General features: G+C 41.5%; 3 protein-coding genes across 6 annotated transcripts in view; 1 reads left to right on the top strand and 2 right to left on the bottom strand.

Annotated features, from left to right (window-relative positions):
* Positions 1–14,493, bottom strand: part of pde5ab (phosphodiesterase 5A, cGMP-specific, b) — a 54,482-nt gene extending 39,989 nt beyond the window's left edge. For 2 of the 4 annotated variants that reach the window (XM_074622974.1, XM_074622977.1), the window contains exon 1: positions 14,226–14,493. In XM_074622974.1, coding sequence (XP_074479075.1) covers positions 14,226–14,230 — 5 coding nt within the window. In that variant the 5' untranslated portion in view covers positions 14,231–14,493. Of the gene's footprint in view, positions 1–278; positions 300–548; positions 629–14,225 lie in introns of those variants that run through there. The other 2 variants (XM_074622976.1, XM_074622975.1) reach the window with 2 other exon arrangements.
* Positions 14,494–20,377: 5,884 nt separating this feature from the next.
* zcchc4 (zinc finger, CCHC domain containing 4) overlaps positions 20,378–27,657 on the bottom strand; it is an 8,770-nt gene continuing 1,490 nt past the window's right edge. The window contains exons 4-13 of the mRNA XM_074623391.1: positions 27,103–27,375; positions 26,093–26,173; positions 22,974–23,046; positions 22,744–22,894; positions 22,112–22,212; positions 21,775–21,896; positions 21,160–21,235; positions 21,024–21,075; positions 20,723–20,867; positions 20,378–20,620 (exon numbers count right to left, since the gene is read on the bottom strand). Coding sequence (XP_074479492.1) covers positions 20,497–20,620; positions 20,723–20,867; positions 21,024–21,075; positions 21,160–21,235; positions 21,775–21,896; positions 22,112–22,212; positions 22,744–22,894; positions 22,974–23,046; positions 26,093–26,173; positions 27,103–27,375 — 1,198 coding nt within the window. The 3' untranslated portion in view covers positions 20,378–20,496. The remainder of the gene's footprint in view (positions 20,621–20,722; positions 20,868–21,023; positions 21,076–21,159; positions 21,236–21,774; positions 21,897–22,111; positions 22,213–22,743; positions 22,895–22,973; positions 23,047–26,092; positions 26,174–27,102; positions 27,376–27,657) is intronic.
* LOC141760527 (E3 ubiquitin-protein ligase TRIM62) lies at positions 23,274–26,347 on the top strand. Its single transcript, XM_074623392.1, has 7 exons — positions 23,274–23,331; positions 23,780–23,992; positions 24,500–24,595; positions 24,700–24,933; positions 25,027–25,046; positions 25,131–25,261; positions 25,354–26,347. The coding sequence occupies exons 2-7, from the start codon at positions 23,789–23,791 to the stop codon at positions 25,950–25,952; spliced, it is 1,284 nt and encodes a 427-aa protein (XP_074479493.1). The 5' UTR covers positions 23,274–23,331; positions 23,780–23,788; the 3' UTR covers positions 25,953–26,347.

The following is a 27,657-nucleotide window of genomic DNA, read 5'->3' as shown; positions in this document are numbered from 1 at the left end:
CAGATTTTAAAGCCCCTAAGGCAAAATTTGTGATTTGTGTTATTGGGTTATATAAATAAAATGTACTTGACTTGACCCTGATCTAGTAGATTTCACTGGATAGGTGAAAACCTAGTCAGGGGATCACCAAGAGTCATCCTCTGAAGCCCATGAACGTGTGTACCAAATTCCATGGCAAGCCATTCAATATTTCTCTGGATTTATTTCCAATAACCTCCAGATTATCAGTTTAGACTGAGCTGGAGTGACGTACTGTAAATTCTGAATTCACATCTTACATATTTTATATTTACAGATTGTGATGGTCACAGTCAGCCACACAGGGTGACATCCTTCCAGTTCACACTCTCTCACCTCGTTAGTTTGCTACCTACACAGGTGCATTTAATTTGCAATCAACCACACCTGAACAATTAACATCACATAGTTGTTTTCGATTTGTTTATTTGCGTTTAACCTTACGTTGTTTAGATGCACACATTAACGCTGTATGGTCACACGTACTATTATTCGTTATATTAATCATTTGTTTCTTTGTTTTGCGTTACCTTGGCTGTTGGGAGGAGCTGTCTTCCAGGTGGAGAAAAAGGCGTGGCTGAAGGCTGAGGACTGTTAAATCCTGGAGCCAATTCGTTGGGCCAAACCATTTGCTGCCATGTCATGGGGGGAGATTTGGGTTTAGTTAGTTCTGCTTTGTATTTAGTAATAGTTAGTGTCCCTCTTGGTTACCCCTTTGTGCCCTCATGTGTCACCGTGGAGGTCAGTCTTTTGTTCAGTCAACACCTTGTTTAGTTGTAGTACTGTAATAAATATAGTTATGTTGCTTTAACCTCTTTTATAGACCTAGTTATTAAATTCTTGGTTTATAATGTTACTTCAACAACTCCTGTTTCCTCGTTGCCTCACTGCTTGGTCCCTAACATAGATTTAGGATGGGAAACATTATCTTCTATGAATAAAAAAGTGTCTGTACTCCTGTAACAGACACTAAAGTCCCTGAGGCTCTTTGACTCCTGAGGTTCCTTTTTAATGTGTTTCTGAGCTGAGCTGGTCACAACTTGTCTGTACCACTCAGATTTTCCCCTCTGTAGCTGTGCACTTCCACCTCTGTCCAAACACTGACCACAAAGATAAAGTACAACAGTACTATCATAGTAAACCTGTAAATGTGTGGAATATACAGAACTGGAATTGCAACAGACATAGCGCCCACAGGTGCTGCACAAAAACCAGAATGCAACATCTAAAAGGAAACTCTCCCACACTCCTTTGCACTTCTCTTTGTCCGTCCTCTGTGGTCAGATCAGAGCTGACATAATGGAAAGGCCAGCAGACTGGTCAGCGTGAATGGTCAGGGTGTGTATGAGAAAGAGTGAGTCCAGTCTAGATGCATGTTTGCATCACTTCTATTCAATGGAACTACGGGGATCAGCAGATTTGCTCGTGGTGGTGAAGGAAGTCTGTGTGGTGCTTCCTCATAGTTCAACATCTTCAACTTCTTTGGTGAACTTTGTTTTCTGAACTGGAGGACCCTGCTGTCCAGCATTTCATCATTATTACTATAATTAATTATCATAATCATTATCCTCCCTACCTTGTCTCTTTCCCTCTTTTCTTTATATTTACTAATCAGCCAATAGCCATCCTCGATACAAACACACCTTACCTAATCTTACATGTCTCGTCACAAACACAGGCTCAAACTCAACCTCCCAGTTCAATACAAACTGTTTTGTACTTGTCTTGTCTTTTTGTACTGTTATATTGCAGCAACAAAAATATCATACTTCATAAACATGTTATTTAAATCCACAAAATTCAGCATAAAATATACCAAATGCACACAATAGACACAAACATTAACACACACACGCACACACACAAGTGCAGACAGTGTACAGTAAGTGCTCACACGTAATTCATGCATTATGTAACACAATAATGTGCCTAAGGTGCTGTATGAAATGCAAATAGGAATGCACACATGTATAAATCAGGAGTACTCACAAGTACCCTACACACACACACACACACACACACACAGTGAACAGAAATAAAGGGGGGGCATATTTCTTGTCATTCTTCGCTGTGTGTCGGTGGACTTTGCTCTGAGGCTTTTCCATATGGAGCCGCTCAGTAAACAAGTCTGAAACACGAAGGAAGGAAACGAAGACCTGAGTGGCCATCGGACACACCTGAACAAGACTCTGCTCACACATCAGCTCACACATCAGCTCGGATAATGATGTTGTCAGAGGAAACCCATTACTTCTGTTTCAACATCTGACTGAAGGATTCCTCCGTGCTGATGAAACCTTTATAAAACCAACACCTTTAGTCGACGCACATCTTTGTTGCACTTTTTACATTCAAGCTGCAGCCAAGACCTAAACGTCTGTCTGTTCTGCAGCACGAAACAGTAATAAGCGGGTTCCTGCCAGAGACATTATGCCACAAAAACATTCAGCTGAGGAGATAAAAGCCTTCTTTTCAGCATCAACTGGCGATTCCTGTCCTGAAACCGGTGCTGTTTGTGAGCAGAGCTTATGTTTAATGGCTTCCCTCCATCCAGCAAATGTTTGAGAAAACACAGATGTGGGTTCTGCACAGTGTCAGCACAGAGCAGGGGGACAACGGGAATAAATCTCTCCGAGAGGAGAGCGAGAGCGACACGGAGCCGCTCCCTTCCAGCTCTCAAATGGAAGTCTGAGATATAAAAATAAATTGAATTGAGGAAATCGCTGGAATGCCTTCGATAGCAGCAAAGTGACTGCCGTAATCCATCCTTAAGCCTTCAATCTGTGGTGGAAGTATAATTTGCACCAACCGACTTGACTTGAATTACAATGACTTACTTTCCCAAACACACACACACACACACCAGCCTGGGAGAGTTTGAGCACCAAAGATGAATGTATACGGGTCAGCGCTGATGCTCCAAGGCCTTAACAAAAATATAATTTCCTGAGAGGCTGAATGAAGACAAGAGAAAGTAAATCTGTTTGTATGGAAATATATAAATCATTCTCCCACTGTGACTCTGCTTTGGCAGCTCAAAGTGTGACAGAGTGGAGCGAAAATAGATGGAGATCAAGATGACGGAGAACCCTTATTTCTAAAGCAATTTCAGTTTAGAGAAGTTGTCCTTACAGAGACGTCCCAGCTGCTTTATGTGTGCCAAAAAATACATTTATAAATGATGTTATGGGGGGTGCTTTTATATTACAATTAGAATAATAAACTGGTTTGAAGACATGCTGGACTGGATCAAATGTTTTCCTCTCATATGTCAATCAATATGAATTCATTTCTGGCCTATACTGCTAGTCTGAACATGCCTATATTACCAACAAATTTGGGCAAGTAATATGATTTTGGCCCATTTTTTATGTGTTTTTCTATATAATAGTTTAATGTTTTCTCTGGATGATTTGTAGTTTATAATATATATTTGATTTAATCCCTTATGTGTTGGATTTAATGTGTTTATATATCAGTTATTTTGTTGTCTGTAGTGGCTCTTTTTCATAGAGGCATATTTTTATCCCCTCTATGGGGGAATATCAGACAGTGAAAATATAAACAAGACATTTGGCGGGTCGGCTTGTTTGTGTTACCAGGAGTTGGACGAGAGGTATAATATCAGTTTTGTCTTTGTGTATTCAGTGGAGAAAGACTTGGCGGTGGAGGCAGCCTCTAGCTTCTACCAAAAAGGAAAGGGAACCCTTATATCGATGTTGAGCCTCCAATAAGATAGATTCAGGAATCAACTGGTTATCCATCAGTCAACAGAGTTCTTCAATGATGCCATAATTGATTGTCTCTCCACCCCCACAGAAGATAAACGGTGCACGATGGCACCCGGCTGAGTTATTATCCATTTACGTGGCCTCTTAGCTTCTTGAAGAGTGTTAGTGATGGGGGTTGAATTGAATGATTGCCATCTCAGCTGCTCCATATTGTAAGACTGACACGTGTCTCAGCAGTGGGATGTGTTACCGAAGATACATTTATACAAGTCTTTCGTAGACTTTCGTTATCGAGGAGAGAGGAGTGATTGCTAAGAGAGCTGATTTATCATCAGTCTGATCCAAAGTGACACCTTTGCTATAAGCATTCAGTCTCGCATTCAGACGCATTTCTAACTCTCAGTAACCAAAGAGAAAAAGCAAGCCGCAGCCTGCGTTTCAAGCATATTGTTTGAGAACCAGTACATTGCCAACGTCCTCTCTGGAAAAATCAGACAAGGCAATGAAAACAAAAAAAATAAAAATACATTCTGTGCTCCAGCTGGAAAAGAAAGTTTGCGTCACCTTGAAAACTTGAAATGGTAATGATGTGAGATCCCAGCGCGGAGAAACACACACAGCACTTTTCATTACTTTGAAATCAGGTAAAAGGGTCAGAGTGTTCCTGGAGCGAAAGAGAGAACAAACATTTTGGTCATCTCGGGTGGAATCTGGTCAGGATCGCTCAGGCAGCTGGGTTTCACTTTTTTTCTGACCAGCAGTTTTTCTTTCTCCAATTTTAAAACCTTAATGCTTTTTGTCACATAAACATGTGTTGGTTTCTTTTGAGATACATTTTGGCTTGAACCATTCAATTTTGAAGTTGATGAAAAGCATTGTTTGCCAAAAAAGCAGTAATTTTCTCCTTTGGATTCCTGGGCTTTGAGCCTAATATACAGTTTGAACCTCAAAGTATACATATTTGAGTTTTCACCATGGAGCAACAATGCCCTCCTTCTGTATTGTTTGTCTCCCAGAAGACTTTTTGCTTCACGCCTGGGAATGCTTCCCCGTTCATCTATATCTCGTATGAAAGATACTTCGATTACCTTCCAGATTTATGGCAGTTTCCATAGTCATAATGGGCTCCATAACTCAGCAAAGATAGCCTTACAGTATATATGTTCCCATCTGGAACGCATCTATCAATTTGCAAGGTAATGTGTGTAGATTTTCCCTCATATTTTACCAGATTGTTTGTCAGTGAGCTCATTCTGAACGTTGCATTTAGTTAGGTAATCGTGGAGAAGGAACTGTCACACTCGACTCCTCTCCTAATTTGGCCGGAGGATACTCGTATGATGGCTTGTTTTCGGTGGATAATGTAGCAAAGCGGTGGTGTAAACGTCCTGGGAGAAAAACCAGGGAGGGAACCAAGATCCATGATTCATCTTGGCAGCTGTGGTTATTAGAGCGAGCATGTACTGGAGGTACCTTTAAGAGGTTGACGTGTGTGCTATGGCTGTAGTCCTTAGAAACGTACACACACAATGACAGACTTCCACCCAAAATAAAGCTGAAACAGCATTTACTACTGGCAGGCAAAGTTAAAGTGATAATATTAAAAACATGTGGCGTGTAGAAAACATCTAGGTAGGGGTGCCAGAACATGTCTGTTAAAAAACTGAAAAATACTGTCCGTTAATTAACATAAATAAACTGTAAAAAAAAAAATCAGTAATTATCTTTATATAATTAGCCTTTATTACTGTGATTTTACAAGAAATATTTTACTTTTAACATATATTTATTGTTAGAATAGTCATACACCATAAATCTAAGACCATTTACATATAAATCACAAATGAAACATGTAATTTTACGTTGCAAAAGCCCAAATTTTACATTAACTCTGAGAAGTTTTGCAAAAAAAATCTGTATTTTTACAAGAAATATTTGTAGAGTTCCATGAAATCCTTTTCTTCTAACATACATTAATTGTTAAAATAGAGTCATAAACCTCTAAAAAACAGAATAATTATCTTTAAAAATGATCAAGAAAAGCTTAAATACAGATAATTACGATTGTGATTACAAAAAAATACTGTAAATCTAAAACCATTTACATATAAATCACAAATGAAACATGTCATTTTTACATTTTCTTTCTGTCATTTTGAAATACAGACAAAAAATGTAAAATTTCTTGAAAAAAACTGTAAAAAAATGTTTGTTTTTTTACAGTGTAATGTTAGCCAGCCTCAGCCAGAGATGATGGAAAAGAAACTGAACGTCATATCATATCAATACGTTAAACTTATCAACATGGTAAATAGTCTACATCTGTTATTTCAATGTGTCAATCAACATTTCCTTTATGCAAATGTTTCTAAACCTTAGATAATACCAATAAAGGATGTGAAAGGAACTGGATTCCATAAGCGGATTCAGTACTGGATTCGGATTTGATAAAAATACGACGGAAACCCCAACCCTATAGGTATTGTTGGCACTGAACACAGACTGTAGCTATTTGTATATTTATTTTATATAACCATTCAATTGAAGTTACTATATGTGCAGAATTGTATGTGATTATTGTAGTATAGTACTGTAAAAAACATAAGATTTGTTTTGTACCTTCTCTATTCCTTCGACCTGGCGATCTCAGGTGTTTGTGTGTATGTGTGTGTGTGCATGTATATGGAAAAATCACCCTGCGGAAACACTATGGGGAAAAAAATTTGTGCCAAGTGGAAACACACTCATTAAATCTGTGTGTGCGTGTGTATGTATGTGTGTATGTGTGTGTGTGTGTGTGTGCGTGTGTGTGAGAGAGAGAGTGTGATGCCCCAGGGTTGTGCTCAGATGGTGTTTGGTTACTAATCTACACACACATACTGCACACACACTGTGTCCATCCCATGATGCACTTGTGTCAACACAGGCATGATCAGTCGGCTACCTCCGGGGTCTGAAAAGTGAAGCCAATGCTGAAGTGCCATAAACCTGCATTCTTTCTAATGGCCAACAGGGGGCGACTCTGATTGTATAGAAGTCTATGAGAAAATGAGCCTACTTCTCACCTGATTTATTACCTCAGTAAACATTGTAAACATGAGTTTATGGTCTCAATCGCTAGTTTCAAGTCTTCTTCAATACAGCATGATGTTCATTTAGTAAATTATGGTCCCCTTAAGAGTCAAATAGACCATAAAGCAGGGGATGCTTTAGGGCGTGGCTACCTTGTGATTGACAGGAGGCTACCACGGCGTTGTCCGGTCTGGGAGTTGTCTGTGTTTTCGTCCTAGAACCTTAACCTTTTATCTACTCAAATGTTTTCAGAAACATCTTGTAGTGTACTGTTTATCTGTAAAATGAGAACGTAACAGCAATCTCTTGCTCCTATTAATTTATGTATTATATAATTCTCTAAGCATTATAAGTCAATAATACTCCAATACGTATGATTATGAATCTCCCAGAGAACCTGATATGGAGAGGGCAGAGAGGAGTACCGTCAGCTTGTGAGGAGTGCCGGTACGCAAGAAAAAGTCACGGTACGCCAAGGAGTAAAACGTAGATGTGCCGGTACGGCCCACTTCGAGCACTGCGCAATTGTTATAACCAAAATGATGAGACATATTCACAGCCAACAGAAAAATGTGTCAGTCCTCACATAAACTTTGAATGATCAATACTCTCCGTGGAAGCTGAATTCCCCCCCAGCACAAGCTGGATTAAAAACCATCAGAGGATCATTAGTTGCTTAGAAACAGGGGAGAAGTGTTGACTGGAGAGCATAACCCCTCTTCATCAGTGTTTCAAGTAGACCCTGATGGAATGATAATCTGAGGACTGCTAAAGGAACCTCTAGGGAATATACAGGGAGATATAAACTGGCCCTATACAGTGCTACATCTATATACCCAAGTTCTCTATACCTGGCTCCTCCACACCCTGCTATTGCTACTAGTGGCTGCTTGAATCTGATTCAATACACTAGCACTTGCCTATCATACTGTGAATGGCCTTCACCCATCCTACAACAAACTAACTAAATATTCTACTTTAAAATACTACTTCATATACAAAACAACCAAACTACAATTACCACCTTTCGGTTGTATGCCTCTTCCAACCAGTCAAGCTACAGTTTACATCCATGTTTGTAAATGTCATCACTTCATCATTTTATCCATTATGTGAAATTATCATAATTAATCAAGCACATGAATTCTTGAGTTATGGTCACAGTGACCTTGATCTTTGACCTCCAAAATCTAATCAGTTCATCCTTGAGTCCGAGTGGACATTTGTACCAGATTTGAAGAAATTCGCTCCGAGATATCAAGAGAATGGGACGGACATAAGGTCCCCTTGACCTTTGACCTCCAAAATCTAATCAGTTTAGATATCGCGTTCACGAGAATGGACCGGACAGACATGCGTACGTACGGACAACCTGAAAACAGAATGCTGTCGCAGGTGCGGAGGCATCAAAAGTTGCTAATAGATCAAAGTTAGTGAAGGATCAGTTGAGAACCAGTTATATAATAATAAATTAACTGTAGGCCTGATATAATTTACTAACTCAAAAATGTGAAATAAGTGTTCAGTTCAAGTCCATCATCTCCACACATACCTGGATTATCTCCATGTCATTACATTACTCATTAACTAATATTGATCACTCGCAGTGTGTGTAAACGGTGACACAATCACTGCGTGTACACCCAGTGCCGACTAAAAGTCTAGATGCCTAAAAGGGATGGCCTAAATTAAACCGTCTATCTTGCTTATATAGCAATTATAAATTCCATCTACTAATAAATGCTGAAAGAAGCAGATGATGTGTCAGTTCACTGTGAGAGGAACTGAACTGAACTTCAGTCTGCGAAGCAGAGAGCGAGAACACACCTCTGACAGAGCCGCTGATTACTAATCAGCGCAGGAGTCACACTAATATGCTCTATCAGTCGGCTGATTTTCTACTTGTTGTTGTATGGAGGCTGAAGAGTGCCAATCACAGGAAGATGTTGAGTAGGAGCACGGATGTATAGTAAGAACTTGTAATTAGTTTGTTAGATGTGAGTCTGTTAGTTTGCTATGAATTTAAGCATTAAGTGTTATTCACCTTAGAGTGGAAGTTACTTTGCTTAGCATCGTCGAATTTATCATCCTTTACTAGCCAAAAAAAACAGGTGAGACAGTAACCATTTAGATTCCCAATATGTGATCAGTTTATCCAAATACGTCTATTTGGAAAGTTACACCCACGTTTTTTGGAGCTGTGAGGAGCTGCTGGCCATGTGTGGCGTAAAAAAAGCACGTCAACAGTGTTTTTGTAATGACTCTCACCGCTAGAAGGCGTAGGTACAGGTCTGCACTGCATGTTTAACCATGGTGTATTAAATAATAATAATAATAATAATAATAATAATAGCAAATTAAATCAAGAACCACCGATTTGGTGATAGTTAGATCATTTCAGGTAATTTTCATATGTCGTCCTCCCTGATAGATGTGGTATGGTACAACGATCCAAGCAATAAATAGGAAACTGTTTGGTAGCATATTCATTATGACAACTTTAAAAGATGTCTCATTGCTGCTTGTTCTGTAATTAATCAATTCATAAAAGCCTTTTTAGTTGACACATTTATTAACTGACTATAATTAAACTCTGTAGAAGCCTGTAATTATTTCAGTGGCACACTCTCGCCTCCATAAACAAGTGAAAAGATGTTGCTTTCCATGAGAAAGAGAATAAATCACTATGAGCCACATTTCTGTAGCATTCTATTAGATGAAAATATACACCCGTGCGCTCTATTCCCTCGGCGGGCTCCTGTGCTCCAGGTCTGCTCTGCTAACTGGGTTAGCCGCAATGCAACAGCCTGCTGATGAATAGCCAGCAGTAGGTGTTGGGTAACGTGTCGGGGGAGAGCTGGTCCTGGGTATCCGTCATAATCATCACCTGCCGGGGAGGTCTGCTCTGGATGCTGACACTCCGCTGCTACACTCATCGCCTGCTGCGGCTCTATACCTTTCCAAAGGGGTGTCCAGATTTCTGGGGAAATTCTGTTTTCATTAATAATATTCTGTTCAAAATGGTAATTTTGAGAATTTTGAGTCTCAAGGGCTCTCAAACACTTGGCTGTTTTGGTATCATGTAACTATTTGGGCAATTTGTATTGAAGAATTTATGAATAAGAATGAATAAGATAAAGGGTAGGTTACTCTACAAATCAAACTATGCACACACGAAGCGGACCGAATCTCTGCTGGGCATAAACATGACAATGTAAGAACATACCAAGAGATGCAGCAGTTCGTGAAATAGTCATAAATGAGAATGTCTCATGTCACATCTTTTTCGTGATGGTCAGCACGAAATCAATTCGTATGTAATCCACGTAATTGTGAATCGAGAAGTATAACGAACACCACACAAGGAGGATGTCGGGGTGGATGGGTGGGTCAAAAAACAAATTGAACTTTCGCCCAGAAGAGCGCTGTTCATGTCTCGTGTGAAACTACAAGTCAAAGTTGATTTATTTGTCACGTAACTTCCGTACTTACCAAACCGTATTTACGTACCAAACTGCAAAAGTAGTTTGTTGCCTCACCCTAACCAAGTAAATCTTTCCCTAAACCTAAATGACTAGTTTTATTTTGAAAAGACTGGAGCGGAAATTGACATATGTGTCACGTGTTGTTGGACATTCGTAGGAAAAAGCATGAAAAATACGTTGTTGAAAGTCATGCTGAGCGCCACGAAAAAAAAAGAGAAAAGAACTTATGTGCACGAATCAAATAAAAAAAATAAATGTTGTGACTATTTCACAAACTGCTGTGAGACTGTGTTGCTATATAAGCCCTGCATTATCTTTTTGAATTTCTGAGCACATGTCTGGAGCTCCCTTATTATCAACGGTATACAGCAGGTGTGACTGTAAATCTTCCAACATTTAAGAGACAGCTCTGGTCACGGCCTTAATAAGCAATGACATGATTCACCTTCCTCTTGTGGACCTGATTCTGTTTATTCTCACTCCATTCACAGTTTTGTTGAAAACATTTCACGTACACTGACACTTCACCTCTGCGGCGGAAACGTGTCCTAGATTCTACAACATCGCCAGCTGGTCAGGATCTGTCCTGCTATTCTAGCTCCTGATAGGTACCACGGTCTGTTCAGTGTAAGAACGTGTGAGACTCAATGTCAGAACTTGCCAGAGGTGTTAAGGTGTGAAAACAGAGGCATGAAAACGGGAATCTTTGTCCATCTGAGTATTGATCTCACGACACAAAATCAGTACTTTCTGTGTGGTTTCTAGTCCAGCCTGCCACGTCGGGCAGATATCTAAATGAGTTTAAACGAAGCGTAGAACAGCTTGTCCACATCTGTTCACCTCATTCCGCCCTCTCCCCCTGGATCGCTGTTTTTCTCCTACGTCTCATCTCATTTTTTGAGGTTTATTTTTAACCAAGTATGGCTTGGAATAGCTCACATCCTCAAATGGAAATTTGGGATGAACACAATGGGAACTTGGCTCCATCACTGTCAACCCCAGAGGGAATAAGTGACTCACGTAACGTCAACAGAAATGACTGCAGCCACACCAAAAGAAGAGCATGTGGGGGTGAGAGGGATGTGGACCAAACAACAAAAAACTCTGATTTACACCGACACTTGCTCATCTTCCAAACATCACACAGCGTATGTTCATCTTTGATCTTACTTTTTTTCGTTATGCAATTGTCGTTCCTGGAGTGATGAAAAGCACATGGCCTTTGCTTACATGTTCTCATTATAAAGTAATAACTTCCAAGCGGGACTCGCGGGCCCTAATCCAAATCCAGCCGAAGAGCAGGGCCATTAATCAAACCGTTACACCCAAAAGGGTTTTCTCTCTCTCAGCTAGAGCAAATATATCTCACTATAAACAGACATGACCGTCCACAGTGTTTATATCCAATCAGGGTTAGAAATGTAGCTCAGTCGCTGCAACAACAGACCAGTGTGTTTGGAATGGACGAATGTTTGAAATGCCAAAGGTATCGTTTTATCAAAAAACTTGCTACTAGTTTAAAGCTGCATTCATTGATTTGTCCGACTTTATCAGCTTATAAAGTTGTTATGGCTGACGTTGTGGCAAACAGATTTATTTCACATCAAACACAATACAAAACCAGGGCCATAGCTACCATTTGGAACAATGAAGCCGGTTCCTCTGTATTTAATACAGGTATTTGGTGCGTCTAGCAACATAAGGGAAGTTGACTACTTTTAGGCAAGAAGTATATAGTGTATATATATATATATATATATTAGGGTTGTCAATTGATTCAAATATTTAATCGTGATTAATCGCAAATTAATAACATTTTTTATCTGTTCAAAATGTACATTAAAGGGAGATTTGTCAAGTATTTAATACTGTTATCGACATGGGAGTGGGCAAATATGCTGTTTTATGCAAATGCATGTATATATTTATTACTGAAAAACAATTAACAACACAAAACAATGACAAATATTGTCCAGAAACCCTCACAGGTACTGCATTTAGCATAAAAAACAATGCTCAAATCATAACATGGCAGCCCAACAGGCAACAACAACTGTCAGTGTGTCAGTGTGCTGACTTGACTATGACTTCCGCCAAACTGCATGTGATTATCATAAAGTAGGCATGTCTGTAAAGGGGAGACTCGTGGGTACCCATAGAACACATTTACATTCACATATCTTGAGGTCAGAGGTCAAGGGACCCCTTTGAAAATAGCCAGTTTTTCCTCGCCAATATTTAGCGTAAGTTTGGAGCGTTATTACTAGAGTGTCACTAGTATGACATGGTTTTCTAGTTTCATATGATACCAGTATCTTCACTCTAGCTTTAAAACTGAGCCCGCTACAACCTAAAAATCACAATCGTGTGTGTTTGTGTGATGAACCCACAGAGAATTATCACAAACTCTGCAGTTCCCAAAATAATGAGCTGAAAGATCCTAAAGAGTTGGGCGATAATTCTCTGTGGGTTTGCAGTTTTAAGCCATAAGCATGGAGTTAAGGTGTGGTTTTGTCACTAATTGCAGAGCTTTCAGTCAACCTTAAAAAGCAAAAATTCCAACTAAGCTGTTGACCTCTTGATGTCCTAATGAAGTATGTACTAATAACACGTTCCACAGGGTTTAGCAGCTAAGACAGTTTCCACTTTGCTTCATTTCCCACCAAACCTTTAATTCCTCCACCGTGCACACATCAATGCTCGGAGATAAACCACCCCTACTGTACGTGCTTCATCCCCATCCACTTCCCACATCATTTAAAAAAGTCTGCGGATAAACATCGCTGATGCTGTGTGGTGAAAAACAAAGCAGAAAGACCCCTTGAGATATTTCCACTGTCAAGGAGGGCCAGAATGCAGAACGAGGAGCGAGCCCAAAGAGAGAGAGGAGAGAAGACATGAGGCCTTATATAGTCAGAACAAACTCATCCTCGGCTCAGGTAGCCAAACAGCTGATGCTGACCCTCTCGCTGATAAGCCACGAGAACTGATGAGCTGTTTTAGAAGATAAGAGGAAAGAAATGTCAAGAATCCCGAGCTCAGTGGGGAAAAACTGCTGTTTTTTTGAGAGAGTAGTTGTGTAAGAGAGAGAGAATTTGATCTTGAAAAGGTGAAAAGGAAACAGGGGACAGAAGACAGAAAACACACATAATCCAAATGAAAAACTGACCAGTCGACAAGCCAAGTTCTCCGCTTCCCAATCACAATAAATACACGCTCAAAAAGGGGGTCAAAGGTGAGATTTCCTGGCTGCTTTCAAACTCCGTCCCCGGTTCAGATTCAGCCCACAAGTCCCATGACCTCTGTGGGTCTGGTGCCGCACGACGCCGGACTGTGGGATCTATGCCGACTTTTTTTTTTTTTTTGTAAAGTGACGGCATGTGTTTATTTATGTCTCCGTGGGCGGCAACAATGACACTGTAAAAAAAAAAAAAAAATCCTCTGAGGTTGTGTGAGAGTTGACACGCTCAGTCTCACATTTATTTTAACGAAGCTGGAGGATAAACAGTTCGGACACAAATGGAGGGAAAAAACAAGGCTGACTTGGAACTTTTCTGCCAGGACTTCAAATCCCCTCCTTTGAGGCAGCAGTCCTCTTAAGTTGTGTGTTTGTTTTTCACATGCCAGCACCACTTTTCTCTCAGTGCAGTGTAACAGTCTCACTCAGAAGGAATTACATCCAAATTCTTCCATTATGTAGTCAATTATAGTAACAGGTCTGCTCAAATAAAACACACACACACTCAGTCTGAGCTTCGTTACTGTCCAGCATCACACAAACTCGTCCTCCTCCTTCAAAAAAAAAACTTTCCAGGCTTCATCACTTTCTCTCTCACACACACACGGGAAACTCAATCAGGCATAGTTGTGGTTGCGGTCTGTCTATTTGGTAGACCCCATCCTCTAGTATCATACTCACCCCATTGCATTAGAAAGAAGTCCTCTGGCTCAGCTGACAAACCTCTGGAGCTTCAACATACGCTCTCATGCACATGGGAGTCCAACAAGGGGGTTTCCTCTTCTGGTTTCTTCTCCCCTCTTGTTTTTACCCTCCCTACCCCCCCTTGTTGCTGGATTTAGCCGTATCCTTTTTTGGAACTGGAGGGGAAAGAGAAAATAAAAGTGAGTGTTAGAAAGTGAGTACGGGAAGCAGAGACGGGCTCATAGTAATTGCTCCCTGTGTGCCACACTGGGGACCTTGAGTGATACACCACTCTCTCTCCAATCATCCCCCTTTTTCCCCTCCCTCCTTTTCCTCCTCCTCTTCTCTAGCAGACTGTGCAGGCCTGAAGGGAGGCAGTCTGGACTGGGAAACCCCTGTTCCCCCTCACTGTCTTTCATTCTCCCTCATTTCACATGACAGGATTTTGGATACTTGCATGACTTTGGCAGATCAGCTTTTGACTGCTTTATTTTTCCAAGAATGATGATGAAATTTTGGTGAGGAAAAACTGTCATGAGCATTTTCAAAGGGGTCCCTTGACCTCTGACCTCAAGATGTGTGAATGAAAATGGGTTCTATGGGTACCCACGAGTCTCCCCTTTACAGACATGCCCACTTTATGATAATCACATGCAGTTTGGGGCAAGTCATAGTCAAGTCAGCACACTGACAGCTTTTTCAGAAAGACAGCCAATTCGCTTTTAATACAGGAGATTTTAGAAATCTGCATTTATTTTGCAGCCAAATCAAATTGTTTTCAGGATATTCAACTTTTCAATCTACATTTGCATGTCCTTCACAAGCATGTCCATGAATATTTGATATGAAATATGAGCTTACAGTTAATTGCAACTCCTCCTCGGCATTAAGGAGTTGTATGTTTGATCCACGGCGAAACACTCGAGGACTTCTTGCTTCTTCGCAGAATGTTTTGTTTGTACGCCCTCTGGCGTTTCAGAGAATATGTTGAGCATAAACGCCTCTCTGTGTGCTCGTATAGTTCACAGGAACCAAGGCCCGCACCATCATTCTCCGCGCAAGTATGACCAAGACTGTAGAGACTACCTGGTGAACACAGTGGAGCATTTAGCAGCTAGAGCGAGAGATTTTTCTCAGGAATTGAGAGAAACCAAGGCAGAGCTGTAGGTTAGCTTAAAGGTCCCATATTATGCTCATTTTCAGGTTCATACTTGTATTTTGTGTTTCTACTAGAACATGTTTACATGCTTTAATGTCCAAAAAAAACTTTATTTTCCCCATACTGTCTGCCTGAATATACCATTAATTACCCTCTGTTTGAAACGCCCCGTTTTAGCGCACTTCGACGGAATTACGATGAAATTGCTGCAGAATTGCGTTGCTAGGCAACTTCTTGGGTCCATGTTTACTTCCTGTCAGCTGATGACATTCACATACACTGCAACCAGGAATAAACTGGGACACATTTAGAATGTTTATGTTTAAAACCGTGTAATGGGTCTAAATATTGTATATTTGTGACATCACAAATGGACAGAAATCCTGACAGCTTGTTTCAAATGCAGTTTCTGAATACGGGCTGTGTGGATTTCCCTGTGGATTGAGCGTTTCGATACTTTCACAGTATTTATATAGGACTTAAGACTGCTTTATAATAAAAAAAACATGAAAATCTCACTTTTTTATAATATGTGACCTTTAACTCCACTCCATAAATACTATAAGTAGAGTCAAACTGCAATTGAGTTACAAGGGCTTTGGACTAAATGTCTTTTATAGCTTCTCTGTACAGTGCTGCAGAGACGACAGAACAGCTGGCAGCGTCCTACCGACTGAATAGGTCCTGTGACAGACACCAAACAGTCCAACAGGACAAAGCATGCTCAGGTCTCTGTCTCTTTAGAGCAACCGTGTGTGTGTGTGTTTGGATCTGCATTTTTTCTCCGTGTGTAATGGAGTGGCAGGGCTATACGCATGTGTGTTACTGATGTGCATCCATGTACTCCTGCTTTCAAGTGCGTAAGTGTCCGCAGGTGTGTCTGTGTGTGTGTGTGTGTGTGTGGCCACCTGCTGCGGTGGGTGGGTACACTCTGTCTTTGTTCTCAGCAGAGTAAAGCAGATGAAAACAAGCTGCTTCAAAGGTCAGTGAAGGCTCAGACAGGATGGGAATAGAACCAACAACCATCTCTTTCAGCTCGGCTCCATTCAGCTCCTTTACAAAAACACCGCTATAGTTGAGCAGGGATAAAACAGCTGGTCTCTTTGACCCATCCTCTTTAATAACCTGTATTGACACATTTCAAACACCGAAGGTGTGATGTGCTATTTGAAGTGTCCCCGTCACATCTCTTGACAGACAAGAACGGCCAATTCTGCAAAACTGGATTACGTTCAACGTTAATGTTCTTTAACATTCCAAGCAAGACCTGTAGAGGTGATTGGTTAATTCTTGTCACATGACCTTTGGAACCCTTGCTGCACATTTTTGTAGCGACAAATACATGTGAACGGCGAAAAAATAAAAGGGCATCATCTGCATATATCACCATCATACTGTATATGACAGTGCATTGTGTTTTCTCCACTGGAAGGGCACCCTAGAGGACACAATGGGCCACCGTAAAGGACATGTTTAAATGTTATCTACTCTAGGGGCATCCAAGAGGGCACTTGTGCTGCATTTTTAGTGTGTGTTGGTCTCTTTTCATCTCTATAAACACCACCACCTGCCCTTTCTCTTCCCTTTCCATACACCTGCATCATACCCTTCCCACTGTGGTCTAGTGTTTTGATGTGTGAATATCACATTCATTGGAACAGAGAGAAAAAGCTCCATTCTTCCACATTTGATCTTATATCTAATTAGACTGTTCCCTGTTCTCCATCTCTCTGTGCTCATTTCCATTTCATAGAGAGAGGAAGGCTGACACATCCGGAGCTTTTCTCTGCCTGCTCAGCATTTGCATCTCACATCAGAGCTCAGCTTCTTTCAGCTCTGCTGGCCTCTCGCCCCTTTCTGCCTGAATATCCTGCTTTGGTTTCCTTCCTTTTTCTTATTCTTTCTCTCACTTGTTCTTTCTTATTTTTCTCTTGGTTATTTGCTGAATTTCTGATTTGGTGATTTCCCAAAAACGTAAAGCTGCTCCAGTGACTTCGGTAACTTCACTTCCTTAGTAACAAAAACAATGGAAAACATACCACCGTCCTTATATTTTCTGTATGCACTGTGTATCATTGGTATGAGGGCGGTGTGCAGCTTGATACTGTAGTTCCCTGCAGCTGCCAATCTGTATGTTAACAGCTGCGTTGTTAACACATGTGGTCATGTGGCCTCTTCCATGACAGTTGTACCTGTTCAGTTGTCAGTCTACATTGAGGAAACTGATTTGTTGCTGTGGACGGTTCATGCCAGGTTCACCGCTGAGGGCTGATGAATCTGTAGCCTGTTAAAACCTTGGTATATAGTAAAACATTACGCACTTCAGAGATGAATAATTCTTTCATTTCCATCCTGACTATAGCCTTTATATTATCTATTTTTCCCTGAGCCTGAGTTCTTTGTTGGCCATATGGAAAAGTTCTTAAAGAGGACCTATTATGCTCAGGTGCATACTTATTACGTACATATTTCCATGCTTTAATGTTCAAAAAAGGCTTTACTTTTCTCATACCAGCTGTGCTGCAGCACCCTTTTTTCACCCTCTGGTCCTGGTCAGCTGGTTCAAACTCCGTTTCAGCTCTGCTCTAACTAGCTTTGTTTGAGGACGTGCCAACCTTGCTGTTAAGCAAATGTGTTACTTGGTGACATCATCACGTTACCGAAAGGCAGGACTTCAATCAAGGCTTTTCAGGCAGTTCAGGAGCAGTGTTTCTGTGGAGGAGAGTGACTCCCCTTTGGCGTGTACTTGGTAACTTTGCAGATTTTTAATATGTACAAAAACTATATAAACACACTAAAAGAAAGGGAAAAAAGCACAATAGGTCCCCTTTAACTCAATGTCCACATACTAGCCTACTAGATTTCTTCCAGAGCTTTCTGCTGCATCAAAGTCCACAAGATTTGACTAAAAGCTTGTCAAATGTATCAATAAGTATGAGTAATAGTAATAGTAGAAATTTGAATTAAAAAAGGGGTTATTCAGATAATAGTTTGGATACAGATAGAAGGGCAGTATTATCTCGGACAAATTGTTGCTTCCAGTTTTGAGCACATTAGACATTGAAAATAACCTGCTTGTAAAGTCTTAAGATTCAAGATTTGAACCTGTTAAAACACAATAACTTGACATGTAAAAGTACACTGTTTTGGCCAAGAGGCTTGCGATATGTAAGCCTCCATACCCAGAAGTGTGTTGAAATCTCCAAACAAAAAGACCAGAGAAAACTGTGCAGTGCTGGACATCAACATACTGTACCAGCAAGAGCTCATGTCACCTTCCGAAATCAGTCAGTGTATACATCCATAGTGAGGGGGGGGAAGTGTTCCTGTGTCTGGTTGCCTTCAGCGCTCAGACTGTGTGACTCAGGATCAATCTGTCTTTTTCACCATCATCACCATAAACATACACAGAACATGATTCTGGCAGGATGTACTGTATACCTATCTGTCTAGTTTATAAGACACCCCCTGTTCCACTGGAAGCTGTCATACACACAGTGTGTGCTTGTATGCGTGGTCACACACCGTGGGACTGTCACACTTGGAGGAAATGAATGTCTATAGTACACGGAGACATATTTGTTGAACATGTACCCATGGCTCCCAGTAAAACAGGTTATCTGTCAGACTCCTGTAAACAACAATATGGCAAGATAATGAGCCAGCAGAGTATAGAGCTGAGTAATACCGCCATCATGTGGCCAAAGCTGAACTCCCTGGATGCTGGTTTTGGCCTCATGTCTTGTGGTCGGGTCACGTTTCAGTTCAAAAACATGAATCTTGAGGACATTTTGAGTGCCGTCTGGAATACAGCGTACGAGACAAGGAAAGGAAAAGGCTATAAAACCGGCCTGCTGATTAATAACCAGTCTACAGTATCTGTCCAGGGCAACTGCTTAAAGAGGACATATCATGAAAAACTCACTTTTTCAGAGCTTGTGCTCATACATTTAGTTATTTGGAGTGTCTACCAGCCTACAAAATGTGAAATTAGACGACCCAGTTGGTGTTTTGTGGGCTTTCTATATCAGAACACGTGATTCAACAAGCCATTCAGATTTGGCTCGTTAGAATATACCATCCACAGCTTAAGAACTACCTTTGCAAAGGTGCACCATATTTTTCTCTCAAGCCAATCAGAGCAGACTAAGCTTTTTCAGGATGGGGTCTTAAAGAGACAGGCGCTAAAACGGAGCGTTTCAGACAGAGGGTGAATACAGGTATATTCAGACAGACAGCATGAGAAAAATAAAGTGTTTTTTTTAGTACATTAAAGCAAAACATGTTCTAGTATAAACCCAAAATACAAATATAAACCTGGAAATGAGCATGATATATTCCCTTTAATATAGCACTCTCAAACATTTAAACTGTATTTGGGAAATTACAGAACTTACTCCTGTTCCTCCTCACACAAAGGAGCAGATACCGGTCCTGCTGCTGGGTTGATGCCCTTCTACGGCTCCGTCCAGCCCTCCTCGTGTAACGGCCGGTCTCCTGGTATCTCCTCCGTGCTCTTGACACTGTGCTGGAAGACACAGCAAACCTTCTTGCGACCGCACGTATATGGATGTGCCATCCTGGAGGAGCTGGATTACCTGTGCAACCTGATTGGGGGTTATCTTGCAGTTGCCTCTCCATCGCACCTGTTATCACTTGCATTTGTACCGAAGCAGGTGAAAGTGATTCACAATCACTTGTGCTTCCTAAATGGACAGATTGATATCCCTGAAGTTTCACTGACTTGGTGTTACACTGTGATGATGAAGTGTTCCCTTAGTTTTTTTGAGCAATGTAGATTAATGCTGTGATATCAGACTCAGGTAGACATTACTCCTCTACATCTTTACATAGACAATAGTTGATGATGATATATTAATGCGTTGGATATCTAATTTAGAACATTTAAGATGAAAAAGGCTGCCATTTACAGAATAAATACCAATTTTGGGTGTTTATGCATTTCAATAAAAAAAAAAAAAAAGGCAAATTCTCTTTTTATGTTACTTTTTATTGTACTAAAACACTATTAACAGCATGTGAGTTGAAATCAAATGACTCTTTGTGCTTGTGTTTGCATAGCTGACAAGAGACTGCATGAATGCTGAGTCACTTAGACGTGGCAGTCAGCTTCTTGGCTCTGCGAGCTGCTCCAGACTTCCTCTTAGCTTTAGGCTTCCACAGGGGACGACGGGATACATTTTTGCTTCCACTCTTTGCATTGAACCGACGACTGGAGGGGGGCGAAACACAGATGCAGAAGAACAAGTTAATACGTGCAAATATTGAATCTCATTGGCTCAGTGATGTAGGGGGACACTTTGTGTCAACTCACTTGATCCTGTGTGCGTCTTTGAGAGGGCACCCTTTGCGTTTGTGCTCCACGCTGCCACAGTTGAAGCAGCCCTCTTTCCCTTCGCCACGTCCACACGGGTGGTCTGGGAGGGCACAGCGACCACAGGGCTGGCAGTGTTTCCAAGCTTTAGAGGGAAGACAATTCAATAAATACGCACATTAATACGAGACAAAAGGTAAAGTAGTGAGGTGAAGACTTCTGCTAGTCTCGACAAGTAGCAACAATATCCCATTTACATGTTATTACTGTATCTGATGTGATCGTGCAGACGTTTACTTACATGGTTTCACACATTTCTCACACGTAGAACAATGCCTCCATTCTCGGCCGTCCTGGAGACACAGAGAGAGAAAGCACAAGTTGAAACACGTGCCTTTATTAGAGTAAATGGAATGGATGTAGTTGTGGTTTCACACCTTGGATGGGCAGACGTTGCATTTAGCACAGTGCTTGTTGAGGGACACGACGAATCGCTGACACACGGAGCAAAATCTAAAAGGAGGAGAGAGAAAAAGACCTTTTAACACAACTTCAAAATGACTGATATGCTTCTTACAGCTGGACGTAGCTCCATCTGAAATGTGTTCCTAATATGGAGTAGTGAAAGTTGGCATCGAATGCTCCGTCAGGATTATTTATAGATTATTTGATGACGTACCTCCTGAATTACAGTAAATCATCATAACTTACTTATTTCATTTAAGTTCTTGTAGTTTGTTATAACAACCTTTAACACGGTTTACTCCTCTTTTGTTTCATAAACAAAAAAGAAGAGCTCGAAAAAAAGTGTTTATATTCCTCAAAGTAAGGAATGGAAAAGGTGAATTGCGATTGAATCTACTGGTATTGAACTAACACAGCAATAAAAAAAGTACCAACGATACATCATTTTAATATTAAAAGGATATGCTACTAAAATTACATTCATGCACTCTTGGAAAATCAGTAAATGCAAGTGAAAATTCGACTTTCTAAAATCTAGTTCTCAGATGTATTTACAAAAAAAAAACGCCCAGTCGGCGTGTTGATACCTGTAGCCCTCCTCTTTGGGCAGGACGACATCGCTGGGTGGAATATTAGTGAAGAGTCTGACAGGAGACTGCTTCCTGCCCGTCTTCCCGTGTTTGTACAGAGGATGGTTGTCATAGTCCACCTGGAAAACAAACCACATATTGACTACACTGTTTAGAGTCCACTAGGAAACATGGTAGTCCAGTGATAGTGTATGCTTTAAAGAAGCAGCCTGTTAGTTACTTTAAGAGTCTAATAACATTTACACCTAACAGTTATACAGCTAACTCTCTATATAGGAATAATTAATGACGTCTGTATTAATCAACAGCTACAAGTGACGCGCTGCCTGTATACCTGGTAGTCCAGCATGGTGAGTGAGGGGAGACACTCCAGGATGCGAGGCTCAAAGAAATACGGGAAGATCCACATCATGGGCACGTCGGTGTTACTGCAGTCTGCACACAACAACAACAACAACAACACGTGGATGTTAGCTTCAAACACTGGAACACGAGCTCTTCATTTAAAAACAGACTAAAAGTAGCAGAACCATTCAAAGATTTCATTTTTTTTAATGCAATTTGTTGGTACGAGAGGTTAAAGCCGAGTATTATTACCCGACTGTGCAGTTTTTCCTCATCACTACAGAACCTTTTAGCCCCTTTTAGCTCATTGATTTGGTTTTACGGACAGTTTGCTGTCTGGTTTCCAGCAGGCAGCTGATGAAGCCACTGTTCACTACCTGCTCAGCAGCAAACAGCAGAAAGACACAGCTGGAAACGAGCTGGTGAACATTTAGCAGGTCTGTCTGTATTTTGTGTGTGGTATTCACTATAATGTCCTCTGTGTTTTACTGTTTTTAAGCGGCCTAAACATCCTCTTGTGGAACCACAAAGATCAGAACTAAATATAGCACGGAGCTGAACTGTCTGTTGAGAAATATAATGAGAAATGTAAACGGATAAGAGCTCCACAGTGACACTGACCAGAACTCTGCAGCTTCCTCCACGTCTGTGAGATCAGAGAGAACGTGTTGGCCAGAGGCTTCACCAGGCCGCCGAACGGAGGGTCGGCCACCATCACCACCTTCTGGCCGTCGCTCTCTGTGAGGAAGGCCTGCAGGACGCCACTGGACGTCTAAGAAGAGAAGAAGCTCTTATTACACTGAACTGCAAATCAAAAGATTATGAAACACACAAGTGTTTTAAACTCTTACCTCTCCATCAAAGAAGTGATGGTTGAACATGTTGTAGTGACAGAATTCATCCTGGCTGTAGAACTGAGCGTATCTGAAACATTATGAGAAAAAGACATAATGTGTATTCAGCATTTAGACATCTTTCACATGTTCTGTTTCCTTTGTCTGAAAAACCAGAGCAAAGTGGGAACTTCTCTACCGTACGTACACACACAAAGTTAGCAAACACACTCCAGGTGTGTATCCAGGTAACAGCGAGGTGTCGGTGAGCGCGTGTTGCAGGCTGAAGCTCGCATGAACACACCCTGCCTGCGCTTCTACCCTGCACATTCTTTACAGAGACAATCAGCAGAGACGCAGCGCAAAGACACCTCAGGTAAGAAACGCTAAAAATATGATTTAATAATGCAAACAGAACACGATTTAGACTGTCTGTGAATATGCATTATGGACATATTCCTGTTACCGCATGTAGAGGTCTAAAGGTTGACTCCCTAGTAAGTAGGGGAACACTTGGTGTTTTGCAGCTGTATGTATATATACTGTATATACATGAGCAAAACTGAATGCTAAACATACAGACAGATGTGAGAATGACTTTGCTTTTTTGGTTTTTAATAAATCTGCAGATTAAAATGAGCCCATGTCCTAGACAGGGTTTTTGCAAAAAGCTTTGCATGACTCAGATCAGGTTATAACAGATTCTTCAGAAACCTGAAGAACTGGTCTACTCTGCAAACACAGCTAAAGCAAATATACAGAAAATGCTTTGGACAGTGCCGAAGGAGAACATCTGTCAGGTAGAGGTTTAATATACGTTTCAGTTTTCAGAAATGGCAGAAAAAGAGGCGTCATCTGGTGGTAACAGTCGGTCAGCACAGAGTGGACTCGCGGCGCCCTCTGCAGGCAGCCACAGCGTGCTGCAGGACGGACTGAGCTTCACTCCACTGGACTATAAAGACGACGGGGCTGTCCAGCCTTTCCCCCGCTCTCCGAAACTACAGAGGAAGATCGCCAACGCTGCACGGCCCTCTCAGGTACACATGTGTGATGACGCAAGCATGGAAGTACTCACACACGCATAGCTTAGTGATGGGAATCATTTCACATACAGTATCACCTGCATGGACTCGAAGTCAGACATGTACTTTACCCATATGTGCACTGCACTCTGACAGGCTGGGTGTGCATGCAAGATGGTCTAAGTCCAAATATGTACAGTGAGCCTTCTTAATGACTGTGTCCGTGTTAACAGTAATTGAAATCAAAGCCGTGTGACTTCTTTTTTTGAGTGCTGCTCAATGAAATGGCGCCAAAAACAAACAAAACTGCACATAAAAATGTACAAAACACGAGCAAATGAAGAAAGCCCTTTGACAACACACGCATGGCATTTAGAAAAAAAAACACTGGAAGTAAAACGGGAATAAAATAAGAAAACTAGAAGTGCACTCGGAGAGCGCAGACCTCCGCCAAGGGCAGGTTTTCGTGTACGTCGCTGCCTAAGTTGAATTATGCCAATACTAGTGTCTGTAACTGTGCAGGAGCAGCTGTCCAGACATCTGGAGGAGCTGCAGGCAGAGAGGACCAGGACTGAGGCTCACATCCAGTCTCTGAAGAAACGCAAGGCAGATCTCTCTGTAAGTATGAACCACAAGCTCACATATACAGCTGACGTATATACAATCCTTTGGTGTGTGTTCGTCATCCGGCCCTGATGCTCTCTCCATGTTCCTCCCTGAAGAAGAGCACAGAGGTGATGAAGCAGCAGGTCAGAGAGCGCTTCGAGAACATGCGGCGTGTCTTGGAGCAGGACGAGCAGGCCGTCCAGGACACTCTGGAGGTGGACCTGAGACAGACCAGGACCAGGCTGGACCAGGTTCTGAAGGACTGGAAACACCACCAGGACCGGGTCGCTAAGAGCATCGGCAGCATCCAGAGAGCGCTGAGCAGCAGCGGCGCCGCGGAAGAGGAGAAGGTCTGTGCTGCTAACTAACACCGTTTCAGAATAACTGAAGCTGTTTTTTCATGCTGGTTTTAAATCGGTGTTTCTGTTTTGTCTCATCTCAAGGGTCAGTCTGAGAGTCTGAGGTAAAAACACTACACCGTTAGATGAAGAGTTTACTACTTCACACCTCTCTGTCTCATTACTAATCTCAGTGATCGCTCCCGCAGCGCGAAGAAGCCGAACGCCTCGGAGGAGGAAATCCGACTGAACGAAGAGAGATTTGAGAAGCTCCTAAAAACATTATCCTCCGTCTCCAGACACCTGAGAGCTCAGCTGCAGAGGAAGACTCTACTGTTAGGTACTGACGACATTGATTTCTTATTATATATAGCTAACTCATATAGGTTTTAGGGAGCATTCTTAATCTCCGAATTCTCTGTCTAACTTCAGATTCGTCCCCCGTGGTGATTGACAGGCAGACCTGCCATAGCCAGATCACGGTGACCTCAGAGGGGCGGGGCATGTTCTTCTCAGGCTCCGCCCGTTCCGCTCCGGAGCATCCCCTCCAGTTTGACAAAGTGTCCTGCGCTCTGGGCTCGTCTCCGGTCACGGCCGGCGAGAGTTACTGGGAGGTGGACGTCCGCTGCTGCTCTTCCTGGGCCGTGGGCGCGGCCTACGCCCGCCTGGACAGGAAGGGCCGGGACAAGGGCGCCAAACTGGGCCGGAACAGGAACTCCTGGTGCGTGGAGCTCCGGGACGGCCGCCTCTCCGCTTGGCACAACGACCGGCACGTGGCGTGCCAGGGCGTCGGGCAAGCGCCGCTGGGTAAGGTGGGAGTGTGGGTGAGCTACGACAAGGGCCAGCTGATGTTTTACGACGCGGACACCATGGTGGTACTGCAGAGGTTCTCGGCGGCCGTGACGCCGGTGTTCGACAGGGCTCATCACCAGTTCACCGAGCCGCTGTACCCGGCCGTACGCTTCCTGAAACCAACAGAGAACCTGATGTGTCCAAATCACCTGGAGCTCTGTCACCTCAACACTCCGTGATACTGCAGTGTCACTCCACAGATCAGACTCCATCTGAATGTCTTGCTATTGATGATGTGTGCAGTCTTTTTCAGTCCTTGCGTATACACCGTTACAGTAGAACACATCATGATACGTGATGACAAATGAGACAAACTGACCTGAAGTCAATGTCCAGCAGCAGACTCTGCATCGGCTTATGAATCTGCTCCAGGTTTCGCAGCTTGATCAGCTCCTGAAGTCTGGCACAAACAACAACAAACAGTATTGACTAAAAACTTCATAAAAAAATGATTTCTAACAATGTTTTATAACTCAGTCATTTGACCATTTTGTTACTATTGGCCAAACTTCTGTGTATTTCCGCTGTATATAATGCATAAAGTTGGCTCCCTGTGGCTTTTTAAAAATGGAAATGAATAACCTTTTTTTTGTTTAGATTTTCATTTTTATTTATCATTGTTGTAGATCTACGGTACGACGGAGTATTAGGGCCACATTGAGGAAAAAATCAATAAATAATCTGAGATATAGAATAGAATAAAGTCATAATATTACGCGAATAAAGTCATAGGTTTACGAGATAAAAAGTCATAATATATTTGATAAAGTCATAATATTATGAAGTAGTAATTTTTACGTGTTTTCTTTTTTTTCATAAAGTTATGACTTTATTCTCGTAATATTACGACTTTTTTTCTCGTAAAGTTATGACTTTATTCTCGTAATATTACAACTTTATTCTCGTAATATTACGACTTTTTTTCTCGTAAAGTTATGACTTTATTCTCGTAATATTACGACTTTTTTCTCGTAATATTATGACTTTATTCTCGTAATATTACGACTTTTTTCTCGTAATATTATGACTTTATTCTCGTAATATTACGACTTTTTTCTCGTAATATTATGACTTTACTCTTGTAATATTAAGACTTTTTTTTCATAAAGTTATGACTTTATTCTCGTAATATTATGACTCTTTACTTATCAGGTGCACAACAATTACAACAAAGCAGTGGTTTGCAGTAAAGAAATCTCAGGTCTCAGGTTCCCTTAAACAAATGCTTATTAAATATGTAAATTAAAAAAAGGAAAATCACAAAAGTAAAAGCAAAATGAGAATTTCAAGACATAAAATTTAAATAAATAAACTCAGTAACTCCCTCACCTGGGTGTGCCCACACACAGCACCTTGGTGTATCCCAGAGCGGCCAGGGAGTCCAGCAGGAAGTGGGAGCTGCGGTCGGTGAACAGGTACTGGGCGTTGCTCTTCTTGTTGTCCAGAGGACGCAGCAGCACGCTGGGCCTCTTCAGATGAGCCGCGGACACGGCCGTGCATCTGTGGGAGGAGTGGGCGTCGTACTCCGCCGGCAGCAGCAAAAGCTGACAATTCTGACAGAACTTCTTCTCATGCATCGGGAGGGCGGCAAACTTTCTAGACCTGAGGGACAAATTAAAAACCTTTTCAGAAAATGTCATTTAATAATTAATATGCTCACTTTTTGTACTGGGGGTTCTGAATTTGGTCATGTCTATTTGACATTACAATCACTTAAAAAGTCAGCCTACAGTAAATAAAGCTTGTGATGTTGTGAACAGAGACAATAACAGCAAACCATGTAAATAATCTGTGTTTACTTGTTTATAACAGGTAAATATATTAGCTGTTAACGCGATAATAAAGCGTAAATATTAAATCATAGTCAAGTCAGCACACTGACAC

The sequence above is a fragment of the Sebastes fasciatus genome, chromosome 22 (genome assembly GCF_043250625.1).
Source record: "Sebastes fasciatus isolate fSebFas1 chromosome 22, fSebFas1.pri, whole genome shotgun sequence".
Lineage (NCBI taxonomy): Eukaryota > Metazoa > Chordata > Actinopteri > Perciformes > Sebastidae > Sebastes > Sebastes fasciatus.
This window is presented reverse-complemented; position numbering and strand designations above follow the sequence as displayed.